This window comes from Myripristis murdjan, chromosome 10 (genome assembly GCF_902150065.1).
Source record: "Myripristis murdjan chromosome 10, fMyrMur1.1, whole genome shotgun sequence".
Classification (NCBI taxonomy): Eukaryota; Metazoa; Chordata; class Actinopteri; order Holocentriformes; family Holocentridae; genus Myripristis; species Myripristis murdjan.
Genome location: NC_043989.1, coordinates 24,184,898 through 24,202,435, shown reverse-complemented (window position 1 = coordinate 24,202,435; position 17,538 = coordinate 24,184,898). Strand labels below are relative to the sequence as shown.

The 17,538-nt window shown below is 40.8% G+C and overlaps 1 protein-coding gene across 1 annotated transcript in view; it reads right to left on the bottom strand.

Moving 5' to 3' along the window:
* The window catches only part of LOC115366165 (misshapen-like kinase 1), a 74,120-nt gene that overhangs the window by 24,641 nt on the left and 31,941 nt on the right, over window positions 1–17,538 (bottom strand). Inside the window, exons 10-16 of the mRNA XM_030061473.1 lie at window positions 16,506–16,678; window positions 10,827–10,899; window positions 10,211–10,334; window positions 9,200–9,316; window positions 8,818–8,952; window positions 5,313–5,378; window positions 236–592 (exon numbers count right to left, since the gene is read on the bottom strand). Coding sequence (XP_029917333.1) covers window positions 236–592; window positions 5,313–5,378; window positions 8,818–8,952; window positions 9,200–9,316; window positions 10,211–10,334; window positions 10,827–10,899; window positions 16,506–16,678 — 1,045 coding nt within the window. The remainder of the gene's footprint in view (window positions 1–235; window positions 593–5,312; window positions 5,379–8,817; window positions 8,953–9,199; window positions 9,317–10,210; window positions 10,335–10,826; window positions 10,900–16,505; window positions 16,679–17,538) is intronic.

Genomic DNA, 17,538 nt, shown 5'->3' with positions numbered 1-17,538 from the left:
AAGAAGGAAAGGGGAAGGAAAAGATGGACTGACAGAATGAAAGTGTGGATGAAAGAAGTAACTGGGAGGGAAAGGAAGAAGGATGAACACGGTACGTGAAACAGTAGGAGAACAAAGGCAAGAAGAAAACAAAGGAAAGTAAGGATAAAACAAAGAGCTTTAGGACAAAGAGAAAGTAGTGTAACACAGAGTGGGATGCAGAGGTGATAACATGCAGCTGAAGGCAGGGTTTTACCGCTGAGCGCTGGCTGCCAGCAGGGCAGCTGGGCCTGGCAGCAGCAGCAGCTGCAGCAGCAGTAGCAGCAGTAGCGACACTAGATGTAGTTGCAGTTTTGGTCACACTGTTAGCTGTTAGCTTTTGGACAGCTGCCACAGGCTTCTCTCTATCCCTCTGCCTCTCCCTTTCCCTGTGTCTGTGGTCGTGCTGCAGGGAGAGGAGCTGAGTTTGGTCCTTGGGCAGTGTGCGGTGGGATCTCCTGCCTGCTGAAGGCTGCTGGTGCTGGGCCAGAGGCTGGGGCTTGGCCTGGCGCTGAAGCTGTGGCTGGAAGTGCTGGGCCTTAGGCTGAAGCAGCTGATTTGGAGGTGCGGCTCTCTATGTAGCAAACATGAAAAGCATACATGGAAATTTATGGAGCCCGGGAGAAGCCACAAGAGCAGAAACTATGTATGCTGAGGACACAGTTTACTGTAACATATCTTCAGGTTTTAGAAAGACAAATGTAAGACTTTTTATGGATGATTTCGTATTGAATTTAAGACCAATTTTGCAATTAATTAGAGGACATGAAGTCCAATTATGTATAGTGAAGTAGATATTACACATATTGTGCTATTAACCCTGATCTGCAATAATGAGTAAACGGTTTGCATTGTAACACTTAAACAGCATTTAAACTTAAACTGGATTTATTTTCAGACTTTTTCAGTCATTCCAGTACTATAGACCATGAAGAGCACATGATGATAGGCTACTGCACACACAAGATATACCTAATTTCCTCATTTTGGCTCATTTGTGCTGCTACTTTAATCATGTAATGTCAACAAATTAACACATACATCTGTTTTAATAAAATGCATATACGTTGTTTAAATAATTTTAATATTTGCTTTAACACTTGATTACTTGATCATTTAATCTCATTTTATATGTAGCTGAATGAGGCTTTTGAAATGGCATGGTATGTGGGATAGATATACACCAATTGAGGCTCTGCAGCTTATAGTACACAGCAATATTGTTAATAAGAAAGATATGGAGAGATAATGTGCTCTACTATTGTCAATAGGCAGACTTGGGGGATGATATAGACTTTGTAAAGGATCTGTATCATATCACATTTACAGCTCTACCACCATGTCTCAGAAAATGGGTTGTGGTTACACTGACTCTACATATTAACTTAGCAATTGCTCACATTTTATATATACGTTTGCATACTGTGTATGTGATACAAGCACAAATTCGATGTACTGAATGCCCACAGTGGCATACTGTGTGTACTAATTAATACACTGTACCACAAAATGTATATTTTATCACTCCCAGGCTCCATAGGAACTGACAAGAAGCACAATGCTGTGACATAAAAACTTCTTAAAGCACATATACAATGCTCAAGCATATTGTTGAAACACACATTTAAAGAGGCACATGGGAAAGAAGCTGATTTGCTTCACTTCTCTGGTGTAAAACAAAGAGCAACACATGAAAGCATGTCATAAAAAAGCATCAGCCTGGTGCTGGAAATGGGGTTTGGACATGGGGCAGCATCTGGAACTGTTTCACTTGCTAAAGAATCTGATTTACAGGCAGAAACTTCTGCAGAGGAAATGCAAGAAAAGAACAAAATGTTAAACAAACCCACTGCTACTGTCATCTGAGGAGCTCAACTCTTGTTTGTCTTGTGCTAAAGCTGACTTGAATGCTCAGTTTTCTTTGATAAAAAAACAGCTGTAATTATTGAAGATATATTTTAAGTTTATCCAGATCAATTCAACTCCATCTTTGATGGGCCAGCGCCTGAACAAACTAGTGAAGAGAAATAACATACAGTACGCCTTTGTGGTTTGAGTCCCACTCAGGCTATCCATATTGACTCATGGTACTGTATAATAGCATCCATCAAGTGGTATGTGGTGTGACATAGAAGGAGCAGCAGAGAGCAATCAGACTCCTAGGCAGGGAGTGTGAAGACTGCAGCCATGTACGGTACGCATGCATGCACCTCCACATGAAGCACCCAGTTGGTCTCATCATCCACAAAGCAAACAGACTTGTGTACACACACTCCAACTATAGTATCCCTCGGAGGTACTTTAATCAGTGCATTGTATAAACCATGCTGTTCCTCCCACAGCACTGGAACAGAGAGTAAGGGCTTCATGGTGTATCAGGGTAGTTTCCCTCTGTCCACCTAAGGCTGTTTTTATACAAGAACATGGCTGTCACATGCCTGCATTAACAGCAAGAAACAACAAGAAGCTGGATTTTCCCACAAGACACAGATGAGAAGATCACATTTGTGTAAATGCAGCCATAGACAGATATCCCTGAGATTTAATGATGTTTTTGTGGGAAGGAAAATTGTGTCATGGTAGGACAAAGCAGTAGACTCAGAGAGCTGGAATACTCAACATATCTTCCTAACTATGTTCTGCAAAACAGTGCTTTAGTCACGGTAATGCACAGCCGTTCTCACTCCCACTAAAAAACGACTAATTTCTATGACAATATTATGAAACACTTCATGGCAGCCATCTCACGTGTACCAGCCCAAACATCGCTCAACAGCAGTGACCTGAATAGTTATTCTAGCTCTGAGACTAAGACAGACAGACAGATATGGGAGAAAAATAGCTACACAAATTAGCCCACTCAGTGTGTAATGTCTGGATTATCGGATGAATATTCAAGGTAAAACCTGACTAGTTTCGATTTTTTGTAACATACAACTGTCTTATCAGGCTCAATCACATAGTAGGGCTGCATGAAAAATCATCCTATCACCACCTTTAACGGAGGCCTATCCTACATTTTACTGCAAATGTGAAGCATTTTTAGTTGCTGTATTCAGTCTTTTCCATTATATTTCTTTTCCTGAAAAAAAAAAAAAGAAAAAATTAGCCTACTTTTTATACCACTGGTTAGCATGAAGCCTAATATTGCTAAACACAGTGTGCAGTACACTAACATGTTAGCATGGAACCTAGTATGGTTCAAGTTGGGGTACAGTAGGCTACACTAAAGTGTTAGCATGGCAGACTAGTATCATTAAACAGGCTTGTACTATATGCTAAAATGTGCCACTGGCCAGAGCTGGATGATTTAAGTCTACTGTATGCTCTCATCACACTGGTCAAGTGGGACAATGGGACAATCTCTCAACGACTTTATTCTATGGAAGAGCTGATGTTGACAGACATAACATTGTATATCAAGTGGAAAAAAGTAGTCCAATGAAAGATCAAAACAACAGGAGTGTGAGACAGAAAGAGGGGCAATGTGAGGAAAAAGAAGAGAGGAACAGAAAGATAAGGGACTGAGGGAGGCAGAAAGAGATGTTTGGCAAAGGTACGTATGAGACCCCCCTGCTGAGATTAGAAGAGTAACGTTTTGGGAGGCGGGAGAGAAAGAAGAGGCCAAGAAGAGATGCCTGAAATGAAAGAGATGACATGCTGTGACCGACAGAGGGAGAGATGGAGGGAGAAAGCTTTAAAACGAAAGCGACGGCATGCTGTGACCACTCAGAAAAACTAACATCAGATTAAAGCTCGTCAGGATCTGACACTGCTGTCTCTTGTCCTCTCTCTTTCTGTAGCTCTGGTGATGGCAGCAGTCCTACACATACACAGCTTTGCTAAACCCTTGTCTTCCTCTCTGTCTTTGGGTCCGTGTCTCCTCTCATTGGCAGTGTCAAAATGTTCGTCTCCTCCAGGAGTCCCAGACATCCACAGCGTGACTAAAATACACTCTCTCGTATATACATTAGAAGCAGTTGCATGCCTATTTTGCTCTTGTCCCCAAGCACCATCTTTCTCAATGTCTTGTTGTTTCTTCACTTTTTTGATTTCATTCATCTAAACCGGGATGTGGGACATATACAACACCAACGGATCCCCCCACCCCCACCCCCGTGTTCTGATCAAAGCAATTTCTCTTGTTTATCATTTCAAAAAGTTCCTCTCCTCTCATCCTAGTGGGAGTCTGAGAGACATATGTCACTAAGACTTGTTCCTGACACACACACACACACACACACACACACACACACACACACACACACCATGGACTGAAATCATTTATTTATGTAGCTCAAAGATAGTCAATGTAGATTTTCTTGTAAACACATTTGTTTTTTTACATTAAAAATGTCTAACCTTAACACACTGTGTATGTCCCTGAGGCCTAATAAACATGCTGTATGCGTTTTCCTACCGCAGCATTAATATTCCAACATACTGGAATATTTTGAAAGCTGCATTGTTTACACCAGTGTGTGTAATATGTCTCCTCCAAGAACATGTGATGTAAACGAGATGGAGACCCGGTTTTCTTCATGTGTTAGAGTGTTACAGCTGTTTGTCCTAAAACCAGGATGTGACTTTTGAGCCATAGGTTCCGTGGCTTGATGTTTTGTACTATGACATAACCTGAAAACACAAACTTTTAATCTGTTATATGATTTAAAACTGTAAGTTGCAAACAAGTTTACTGAAACTGCAGTGGCTGTGGGAATAATTACACATCATTACATCAAGCAGGTTAACTAACAAAAAAAAAAAATCATTGTACACCTTTCAAGACAACCCAAGGTCCAAGAAACTTCCATGCTGGCAGACAAAATATGCATAAATCCAGAGTAACTGCTAGAATGTATATGTGTCAAATACTAGTCACTGAAAAAAGAAAGAAGACAGGAATGAAAACACAAAGAATGAAAAAGAAACAAGTAGTCACACAAGACTAAAAACACAGAAAAACAAGCAATCCAATGACGAGACTATAAAAGAAAGAGAGAAAGAAAGAAAGAAAGACAGAAAGAAAGAAAGAAAGTGTGAAGAAAGTGTGCTCGCCACTTTGAATCAGCCACAGTGAATGTAATTCCATTAACAGGTGAGCAGGTTTACACAGACACCTTACGCATGACAGACTCCCACACAGTGTGTTGTCATATACCAAATTCATCGACGGCATAAAGAATCACCAGGCATTCTGACTAACCAGAAAAAATCTTCACATACATGAAAAACACAGATAGAGATAAAATATATAAAGGTAAGAAACAAGCAGAAAATGAAATGTTTGTCACCTGCTCAGCTTTGGAGTCCAGAGGCCTTACTGACACATCGCCACTGCGCTGTCTGCTTGTCTGCTCCTGCTCAAGACACACACACACACACACGTACATACCAGATGAACAAAACACACTTAGTTGGATGATGATACTTGCAAGCATATTCCATTGACTTGATTCCTTGACCACAACATGTCTCACCTTAAAACTAAAATGACCTCCTCTTCATTCTTAAGACCTCACAAGAATATAAAAATAAAAACATAAGCACCACACACACATACACACCCACCCGCATGCAGGCCTACTTTAATTAGAGTACACTTAAGTCTTGGACTGAATTCTGAGAGGTGGGAACTAAAATATTCAGAGTGTGCAAATGCTGTGCAGCTTTTAGCCAACGCCCCCCAGAGTAAATATTTCACTATGACCTCTTTTCCAATTTATGCTGAGGAAACTCGTATGTCCAAATATTGTAAACTGGTTCATCTTTCATCTATATTTTTTGACATGCTATAATGATTCATCTCCTTTGCTGTGATTAACCAGGTGTGTTAGCTGCCCTGGAGTTTTTTCAGCTTTAGAATTCACATGTGAAGACTCTGATCCAAGGTTAAGGACACACGACTAAGTATAAATTCGAGAAATGTGGAAGTTTGTGGGAAAAAAAGGTCTGTATATATTACTTTCCATGTTATAAAGCCAGAAGAAGTGATTCAGCCAGACAGCCACATCAGTCTCTTTTTTAACACTGGCAATTTTAGTTTCAGTGTCCTCCCCGCTTTCACTCCGCTTTCACAAAAAAAGTTGTAGGTTTGTGTTTGAACATTTAATGCATAAAAAATGTATTATGTATAATATCAAAACATAAAAACATATAAAAAACAAGCTCTGCAGTACCATGTTCAGACCAATGTTTTAACAAGCTTCTGTATTCCTTTAACAACACATCTGAACATCATGACAAATGGGAAGATCACCATTGTCATCACTAATGAGGAATTCAATCTGTCAATGTGTTTGATATATAGTGCTTCTCTGTATTTGAGTGAACAGTGAACAGTGAACTGAGTCAACAAAAAACACAAGAAAATCAATCAAATATATTTACAAATAAAGAAGAGTCAACATGGTGCACGTGGTGTGACATGTCAGTCACTTTCATGTCAGTGACTGACAGCAGGACAGCAGGACTGTCCCTTAATAGTAACAACTGGCAGTTATACTACAAAAAGTTAACGTCGTGCTCCACACTCACCTGACCTTACCTGACCTTAAATTACTTGTCTACTCTAATCTTAACGCTACCAACACATCTCTGAAATGAAATAAGCCTCCATTGCCAAATCAGTCAATGTATGGGGTGACTGACGAACCGGTGCACCAACAGAGAAGTTGTTCATTTGATAAAATACAAGAGACCCCATCACACACTCACTGAACTTGTCCTTTAATAAAACGCAGCTGTATTGAAACTTAGTGAAGCATCAGCTAGATTCATTACGCATGGTGAACATAATGACTTAAAGCCAATCTGTGTAATCAGAATGTAATAAGTACAGATAGCTTTTTGCCACACACACACATTAGTGCATCAAAAAGACAGATATAATATAACTAGACAGATATTAATAGAATTGAAATGGAGCGTCTTCTAAATGAAGAAATCGAATTGCCTGACCCTGTCCAAGGCTGTAATCTAGTCCTATAGAAACCAACTGGTGTGTGGGATAGATTCATTAGGTATGCACTGAACTTAATTACTAATGAGTGAATCTGTGATATAGTGAAGAGGGCTGTGTGTCGTTTCAGAGGACTAGCATTAGCAGACACCTCACAATCATTTGTGATGTTATGTGCTCTGTCACATACACACACACACACACACACACACACACACACACACACACACACACACACACACACATACACACAACACCATCATGTGTGCATAACCCTTGTTCTATGACACTGCTCCACAGAAAAACAGATTTTTAATTTTCAACAGATTTGCACAGTGTTATAAATTAAGTTTTAACAAGGTGAAAGGCCATTTATTAGCACTCAGTGTAGAGCCTTTAACTTGATGGAAGTGAAAGACCTTCTTCTAAAAAGGAACAGAACAACAGAAGCCAAAGCAATGGATTTCTTAAAGTTATTAAATTTCCAGCTGATTCACAAAAGGTTTTCCAAGTGCTGTGAAATGGTAATTTCTTTTATATATACAGATCACCTCCCCAGGATTTGATTCAAACTATACCAGTGTGCTGAAATTAATTTATGATGTAATATCATGTAAAATACATTATCAGGGGAGACGATATCAAAAAGCTCCTTTGGCTTGTGCTATGACAGATTAAAGTTTAAGGAAAGGTCAGTTTCTTTTAAAGCTTTGTCTTCCACAATCCATAATTACAAAAACACAAATTCACAGATTGGGCCTTTTAAATCAGTTCCGGCCCGCCACGTTGAGGAGGGAATGCTTTTATCAGCGGGGTGACAAAGGCTGACAGGTGCAACCACTACGTCAGCACAGCGCACATCAAACGCACCTCAAGCTTTCAGGCTTTCTGAGGAGAGCAGGTTTAAAATGTTAACTCAAAGCAGCATCAAATATGCATAGGCCTCAACATGCGCACACACACACACACACACACACATTCCTCACTGTCTCTGGCACTCTCACCTGCCATGAAGTATTTCTTCTGACAGGTAAGTAAGGGTAGAGTGTTTTTTTGGTAAATACAGACATTATGTAACTTTGGTCTACCCTCAACTTAAAAACACTTACCATACAATCTACCAGACCATACATGCTTTTATTCATTTTTATCCATCACCCGACTATGAAGGGATGTTAATTATACCTGAACACAAACTTACACTCACACTGTATGCGCTGATTCATTTCTTAAGTCAGCCTTCAAGGTTTTCATATAACAATGCTGTACCTAGGTTACTTATAATATTGCAATGCAAGTGGAAGCAGCAATGCTTTGAGAGTTGCAAAGTGCAGTATTTCTGCTAAATGTGATTAGAAACTCAAACAATGAAAGCAATGGGAAATACAGTAAGGTACACTGGAATACTAAAGGGTCAAGGGTATGGTGGAGCATGGTTGAAATTCACCTCATTCTCACACAATCCATATTTGTTGACATGAATGACTCATTTAGACCATATCTAGAGAAGACTGAGAGTACTCATGCTCCATCAGGACAGCGTGTTTGTTTTGCTACTGTCTACTGCCATGTTCAGAGCCTTTACATTTGCTGTTAGACACACTCAGTGCCTGGTTGGTCTTTCTTCAGAAAAATCCTCTGCTGCACAGGAGGCGATGTGTTTCCAGCAGCAGCAGAGAAGTGGGTAAATGTCAACAGGAAATAAAAAAAAAAAAGGACACAGTGCCGGACATGCTGTTGAGCGACGACAGGTGATGTCTGGGAACTGTGGTGCAGAAACACCACAGCAATGAGCGCTTGGCACCAAAAACGTCACAAAACAAGAAGTCCATCTTTACCTGTCTCCTGTCACTCCTCCTGTTCCGGTCATCCAATGAGATTCTGTTGTCATGGAGATCAGCCTCTTCCCCCAGCAGGATCTCCTGTAGCTCCGCCCACTGGAAGGCACAGTCTGCTAGCTGACGTCTCTGCTGCTGGAAACGGTAAATGAATATCCAATAAACTTATGCACACAAAAAGTCAAGAAATTATCATTTCATTATTATTTCATTATTATTATTCAACAACTTCAGGGATATAACTCAGTGGGTAGAAGGTGGTGGGTGGTGTACCTCTCGAAAAGGTTAACTACTTGATAAAGATTTGATGAATTTACACTTTTTTCTCTTTCAGTGTTCTTACTGATGGGATCTAAAACAGGAACTATCAGTATGTGCTTACATCCTCTAGTTTTTGTCGTTGTTCGTGTTGCTGTTGGATCCTCTTCTGTCTATCAGCCAGCAGCTGCTGCTTGTAACGTTCCTGCTCCGCTAACTGCTGTCTGTGCTGCTGTAATGCCTATAAATAATTAAGAAAAAATCATAAACAACAAACAAACAAGTGATAAGTACTAGTGAAAGTCCATGAGAATTGCTTGTTCTACAGCTATCAGCTATTAATGCTACTACTCCTGCTAGTACTGCTGCTAATACTACTATTACTACTACTATTACTACTGCTACCAAAACTACTACCACTACTATTCTACAGTTACAGCAACTACTACAACAGCTTCTATAACTATTGCTACTACAGCTACTATAACTATTATTACTAACTTTGTTACATTTATTGGGCCTGGCAGAATCAAAATATCTGAAAATAGATTTGAATGGGCTTAATAGGACTTTTTTTCACAGCAGCTATTTTGACATGGAGGTAGAACAGGTGATACTGATAACAATAAATGAAGGTTGCATCAGTGATTCTGGAGAGAGACCGTTGACATTTGAAATCAATTAATTAAGTAAATATCTCTAGCTGTCAGTTCTGTGTGTACGCTGAAAAAAAAAAATCCAGTCGTACACAGCCCTGGTTCTGTAAATGGGAAGAAAAACAAAGTAGCTCTAACTCTAACTCGCCACACAACACTATTCCAACCATTCAGCAACAGGGGACCAGAATTGCTCCACCTTTAAGGTTCAGTTCCATTTAGGTCTGATAGAGCCAAGCTACTGGTGTTGTTCATGCTGTTCCTGCTCACTGGTAAGGCTCTGTTACACTTAAATGCAACAGAACATTAATTAATTTCATTAGCAACACCTAATCTGCTGTTTCATGTCAAAATGGCTGCGTTGAAAAAGCTCTATTGGCATGTTTGCTCTGATGGCAATTTACTGCAATTTACTATGGGCACTGATTAGCTATAAGGTTGCATATGAACAAATGGTAAATAATTAAAACTTTTCATACCTGCTGTCTCTGTTGAACCCCACCTCCTCTGTGGCCTCCGTCTCTGCCACCTTCACGACCCTCGGTCTGTAAACGAAGAAACTCCCGCCGCAATGTCCATTCACCAGGAACATTCACTATAGAGCTGAGAGAGAGAGAGAGAGAGAGAGAGAGAGTGGGGGTGGTGGGGGGGGGCAGTGAATGACTAATTCAGAGATGGTCCTGGTACATACACACACACGTACACACACTTGAGGCTCATCCTAGAGAGCCCTCAGTTCCTTTTGCCATCTGGTGTTTCAAGTTCAGGGGCAGAGATACAGGGGCCAGAGCATCTGTCCTCACATAAACACACACACACACACACACACACATATACACACAAACACAGCCTGAGGTGATTAATTAGTTACGTAATGAGGACTTAAGCAAAGGGGACGTTTGACTGGTGAATAATGACATGTGAGCTTTGAACTACTGATAATCTACACAACAATGATGATAATGCCGATACTCGCTCAGGGTTATGGTCTCAGTCAGGATAAACTGGTAATATAAATCTTCATTTAATTACATATACACACAAACAGGATATTACTCTTAAATTGATGATAATGATGATGAAAATGGATCTTACCTGGGTTCTCCTTCCTCCTCTGTCACCTCTTCCTCCTCTTCTTCACTGCCACTGTACTCATACTCGGGACCATCTGTGGTAGGTGGAGAGAAAGAAAGAAAGAAAGAAAGAAAGAAAGAAAAAAGAATGAGAGAAAACTTGGTGAACCACCAAGGATTCCCTAAAACAATATGTAACAAATTTGCTTTACTTTTTCAGGTTTGCCATTACTACTAGTACTACTGCTACTACTATTATTATTATTGTTGTTGTTGTTGTTGTTGTTGTTGTTGTTATTATTATAATCATTATGATCATCATCACCATCATCATCATCATTATTGTTGTTGTTGTTGATGTTGTTGTTGGGGTTTGAATATAATGTCAGTAAACTTGTAAAAATCAAGAGGCTAAGCATGTGCTGTGGAAGTATATTTGGTGGATAGGCTCCGCCTGAGGGAGCTTTGGGATTCCTTGCAGCATAAGGAATCTGCTGATGCAATAATCCCCAGGCATAGTCAATCATAACACCACAGAATAGCAATAAGCACAGCTGAAACCTTAGCTAGCCAATATCATCAAACATGTTTAGGATAGTGGGAATATTTTGGGACAGTGTAAAAAGATGCAGCATGCATGGCATGAAAACTGAAGGCTTTTAAAGACAACTTTGAACACTGCTATGAATGTGACTGCACGACTAGTCAGCTGGGCTGATCAGCTGGTTGAAAATAAGCCACTGATGCAGCTAGTAGAAAGTGAATGAGATAGCTAATGCTAACCAGTTGATTGTCAACGAGCCACTGACACTGTCAGTTGAATATGTGAAATAGCTGATCACTGATCAGCTGTGATGCTCTCAGACACCAATTCTCTGCCTGAACTTGCACAATGCCTCACTATCAAAAAAAGCAGTGTGGGCAAAGTTCAAAAATGTAAAGGGAAATCCTGTTGAGTGGAAGGTATGTGAAACAGAGCTGTCACACCACGGTTTCATGACAACGATGCTGAGTCATCACAAAAAGCATCCAGCTATTTGAACAAGCCAGAATGACAGACCTATCCAGCCTCGCATGACAACATTTGTGCAGCATATGGTGTGAAAGTACCCTGGGACAACTTGCACATTTGGTTACTTTTCAACAGCGACACACCATATGTTCTTATTAACACACTGAAAAGCAAAAGTTACGTTTTCCCGTGATGAATAGTTTTTGAGAAAACCTCTGTTGCTATGGTGATGGCATTATGCATGGCCATGCTTATGCCATCTTTGCCAGGGCCTGCAAGAGGAGAGAGTGTGTTGTCAAGATTAACGCCCACTTTTGCAGACTGAAAACTGGGCCAGTTTTTTTCATAAGAGTTATTCATCTTCCAATATGTAGACCATCTTTGTCCAAACTAAACTCTTGGGTATGTTGAAAATGACACATCCTTTTGCATCATGTCCGGAGCATTGATTTTTTTTTTTTTTTTTTTTTTTTTTGCAGTAGCAGCAACTTGTTCCCACACAGACCAGCATTTCATTACTGTGGAGGGGCATAGCTACACACACACGCACACACATATGCGTGCGTGCGCGCACACACACACACACACACACACACACACACACACACACACACACACTGCATGTACACACACCAAACACACAGACGCAGTGTGCAGAGAGTCTACCAGTCATTAGTGTGTTTTTATAAGCTAACAGAAGATTAGAACCAGATGGCCGTTCTGTTTCCTCCTTCCTTCCCCTCTCGGCTTCTCTCTCTGTCCGCGTCTGTCTCTCCTTTTCTTTCGCTGTCTCTCTTTCTCAGTCGATCTCTCTCCATCTGTCTCTCTTTCTCAATTTCAGTTAAATAAACATTATTGACAGGACAACGTATTGTTATGCTGCTGGAATATCAACATGTACAAATAACAAGGGAAAAGCAAAATCAGAAATATCTTCCTGTCAACTCTCCATTCCTCTCTTTGCCTCATTGTTTCTTTTCAGAAAGACACTTGTTGCAATGCAAATTCAACACATGCAACCCATATGAAATAATAATGAAGATAGTTTAAAACATGTTGATCTACCTTCTCCACTCCCTTCCTCTATCTTTAATTAGTTTCTTTGTCTCTATAGCCCTCCCTCTTCCTCTCCCCCTCTCTCTGTTGTGTAAAACTTATTTTCCCAAGTGAACATAACAGACGAGGACATAGGAGAGGAAAGGTCAGCCATGCACAGCTTTTGAGCAAGACCCTCATCTCTCTTTCTCTCTCTCTCTAGTTCATTTTGTCTGGCTGTCTCTCTGTTGCCTTCCCTCTCCCTCTCTGTATCTAATTCAATTCAAATGATTGGCATGAAATATATGTTTTGACTGCCAAAGTATATTAAGTGGCTACAGGCCATGAGCCTCTCTCTCTCTCACTTGTTCACTGTAACTGAAATGTTCAATAACCAGGGTCCCCACTGTGACACAATGTTAATTTCCATAATTTCCCATTATTTTCCCTAGGTAAATTGTAATGTTTCCATGATCTAAAAATGTTAATACTTCCTTTTTTGTCCTTCCTTGATTTTTCTAAAGCAGTGAACAGTCTGCTTTCCACTGCAGTTGGGTTGAAAACCACCTTCTTATGCAATGAATGAGTGAAACAAGTAAAAAAAAATCCACTGTTACATTCCTATTCCTATATTCTTATTTCATTTGTAAAATTCCCTGATATTCCCTCCCAAAAGATTTGATAAAATTCACCTATTTTCCAAGACTGGAAATCACCTCTCAAACATCCATGACATTCCAGGAATTCCATGACCAGTGGGAACCTTGGATTCAATGCAATGCTGAAAACAAGTGAACAATCCTATAACAATAAAGGGTAGAAACAGTGACCTCAGTCTACAACGAACCTACACGTTTTCACTCTTCTACTACCCATGCACCCCCCTCTTGTTTTACAGTATAAAGTGATGAAGTGAGACAGTCAAAGTGTGTGCCCTGTGGCTTTGGGTTTTACTGTGTGTGTTTGTGTGTGTGCCTATATTTGAAATATGTGTATGTGTGTGTGTGTTTTGTGTGTGTGTACATATGTGCGCATGTGTGTAACCCAGCCCTAGTTAGGCCACCCTGTGATTAGAAACCAATGTAAGCCTGACTGGAGTCTCTCCCTGGATAGAGCTACAGCACCTTCTCATCACTCACACACACACACACACACACACATACATACACACGCGCGCGCACACACACACACATACACACGGCATGAGGGAGCTAGTTATGCCAGCAAACGGCCCTGGGCAGGACATCAGTCCATGACAAGACCTCACTCTTCCCCTCCATCCATCTCTGTTATCGCTGAATGCCGAGCAGAGAGGCATCAGGTCTTATTTTTCAAAGTCTTCGGTCTGACTCGGCTGTGGACTAAAATTCCCTCGGCTCCGTCATTGTAAGTCACTCCTGGCAAGGGCATCAGCTGAACGTTTCAGTTTGTGAATTAAAAAATATTGGCTCAATTCCCACGTGCTATGCTTTCTTTCGTCCTACTGCTTTGCTATTTAAAAAAAGGTCCCAGCAAAATGAATTCTGGATCCAGTTCAGGGTTAGGCTGGGATAAAACTGCAATTACAATTGCATTTTCTCCAGACCTCTTACTCCACATTTTGACCAAAACCACAATGGCAGGCTACTGTCCAACCCCTAACTTCAGTTAACTGATGACTTGTTGTAACACCTGTGGTGCTTCAGTTGATGGATGGCACATACACTATATTACCAAAAGTATTCGCTCACCTGCCTTTACTCATACTATGAACTGAAGTGCCATCCCATTCCTAACCCATAGAGTTCAATATGATGTCGGTCCACCTTTTGCAGCTATTACAGCTTCAACTCTTCTGGGAAGACTGTCCACAAGGTTGAGGAGAGTGTTTATAGGAATTTTTGACCATTCTTCCAAAAGCGCATTGGTGAGGTCACACACTGATGTTGGTCGAGAAGGCCTGGCTCTCAGTCTCCGCTCTAATTCATCCCAAAGGTGTTCTATCGGGTTCAGGTCAGGACTCTGTGCAGGCCAGTCAAGTTCATCCACACCAGACTCTGTCATCCATGTCTTTATGGACCTTGCTTTGTGCACTGGTGCACAGTCATGTTGGAAGAGGAAGGGGCCCGCTCCAAACTGTTCCCACAAGGTTGGGAGCATGGAATTGTCCAAAATGTTTTGGTATCCTGAAGCATTCAAAGTTCCTTTCACTGGAACTAAGGGGCCAAGCCCAGCTCCTGAAAAACAACCCCACACCATAATTCTTCCTCCACCAAATTTCACAGTCGGCACAATGCAGTCTGAAATGTACCGTTCTCCTGGCAACCTCCAAACCCAGACTCGTCCATCAGATTGCCAGATGGAAAAGCGTGATTCATCACTCCAGAGAACGCATCTCCACTGCTCTAGAGGCCAGTGGCGGCGTGCTTTACACCATTGCATCCGACGCTTTGCATTGCACTTGTGGCTTGGCTGCAGCTGCTCGGCCATGGAAACCCATTCCATGAAGCTCTCTGCGTACTGTACTTGGGCTAATCTGAAGGTCACATGAAGTTTGTAGCAATTGACTGTGCAGAAAGTCGGCGACCTCTTTGCACTATGCGCTTCAGCATCCGCTGACCCCTCTCCGTCACTTTACGTGGCCTACCATTTCGTGGCTGAGTTGCTGTTGTTCCCAAACGCTTCCATTTTGTTATAATAGAGCTGACAGTTGACTGTGGAATATTTAGGAGCGAGGAAATTTTACGACTGGATTTGTTGCACAGGTGGCATCCTATGACAGTTCCACGCTGGAATTCACTGAGCTCCTGAGAGCGGCCCATTCTTTCACAAATGTCTTGTTTCACAGTCTGCATGCCTGAGTGCTTGATTTTATACACCTGTGGCCAGGCCAAGTGATTAGGACACCTGATTCTGATCATTTGAATGGGTGAGCGAATACTTTTGGTAATATAGTGTATACCAAGAAAAATATGAATATGAATATTTTTTTTTTATGTCATATGATTACACATTGACAAAAGACTTAACCATGGTTAATAACTAGCTGTGTCTTTACTATGGGCGAAAGTAGGTGATACACTTGTTACTAGGTAGTTTTAGTTTCCCATTTGTAATATACTTATATAAGAAAGTGGATGTTATATTTTTGCAATGAAACTGAAAAATTTGGACTTAATGTGGTTTCCTTTCAAGCATTCAGGCTATAAAAAATAAAAAATAATAGAGAGTGAAAACTTTTGCTATCCACTGTAGACTCTGAGCGACTGTTTTTTAAAAATTTGTTGGCAGTGTGCATGCATGTTTAGATGCTGTATCCAGATCATTAGGTTCAGGACTGGTTTTGAGGTTTTGAGGGCTAAAGAGAAGTGCTGAGTACTGCCAGCTTCCACTGGCTGCGACGCTGTTTACCACTGACCTCTGCTTTCTCTCTCTTTTTGCAACTTGTTTCTTTGAGTCAATAATATAAAATAGATTGCATTTAACATCATGCATTCATCTGTCTACCAATCATCAGTATATCGAACATCTAACCATGTATTTCTGCTTCAATCTCTAAGCTCTTTCATATAGCCATTATTGATCCATCTATTGTGTATCCATGGACATCCTCCCTTCACCATACACTGATATTCTGCATCATCATTTCACCTCCCTTCATCCCCTTATCCCTACCTTTCTCTCTCTTCTTCCTGGTTCTGTCCAGGTGATCTTTGAGCATGATGCGAACTTGTCTCTCGTTGGCCAGATCTTTGATGAAAGCGTGTCTCAGCAGGGCATCGGTGGTGGGCCGATGCAGGTGATTCTTCACCAAACAGCTATCAACAAATGACAAGAAACGCTTTGACCTGTAAGAGACAGACAGAGAGTCAGTGAGGACACAAAATGTTAGCTTAAGGAGAACAGAGAGAAGGTTGAGAACTTAAGACAAAAACAACTACAGTACTTTGAAAGGAGTAAATAAGAAGCTATGTGTTGGAAAGACTCATATATATTATCCACAGGCCATAGGTACAGCCCAAGGAGAAAGCAGGTTGGAGCAAAAATATAATGTCTTGCTCCTTAGAGTGGAATTGTTGAATGAATGCACTCTTCCAAAGTTTATTTTACTTATCTACCACATACAGGAATGAAAAAAGACAGAATACGATCGGACTACAGAAAAAAAAATAAAGCAAAATGATTAAATAAATCAAAATACAGTCAGTATCAAGTAAAAAAGAGAACAAAGTGAAATTGTCTTAATCAAAGTAAATCATAGAAACCTGGGGTCTTAAAGCCAATACCTACTAAAAGTGTGAGTAAACAAACCAAAGAGAGCTTTGAAAAAGAGTCTGCTACAAAATCCTTCAACATGAGTTTTAACTCACCAAGAGAGAGCAAGAAAACAAGCAAGCACCTGTTGCAAACCCTCCAACAAAATTCAGTCGACCGTCAGTGAGTGGAGTACTGAAGTTGTACTCAGATAACTCCAGAGCAAAGTGCATATCGAAATGCTCCAAACACTTGTCAGGTAGCCTATGTTGTTTGTAGTCTGAAGTCACAGAAAGCAGTGGGGAAATGTGTGTTACTGCTTTGTTTTTGGTTCGCCTGCTGCCTCAGGGAAGCCCTGAGGTAAAAAGGCTGGAAAGTGTCTCAGAGCTCAGACTGTTAGTGCTATTAAAAGCTGTCCTATGAACTAGTGTTTCTGATGGCATTAATAGTGAAT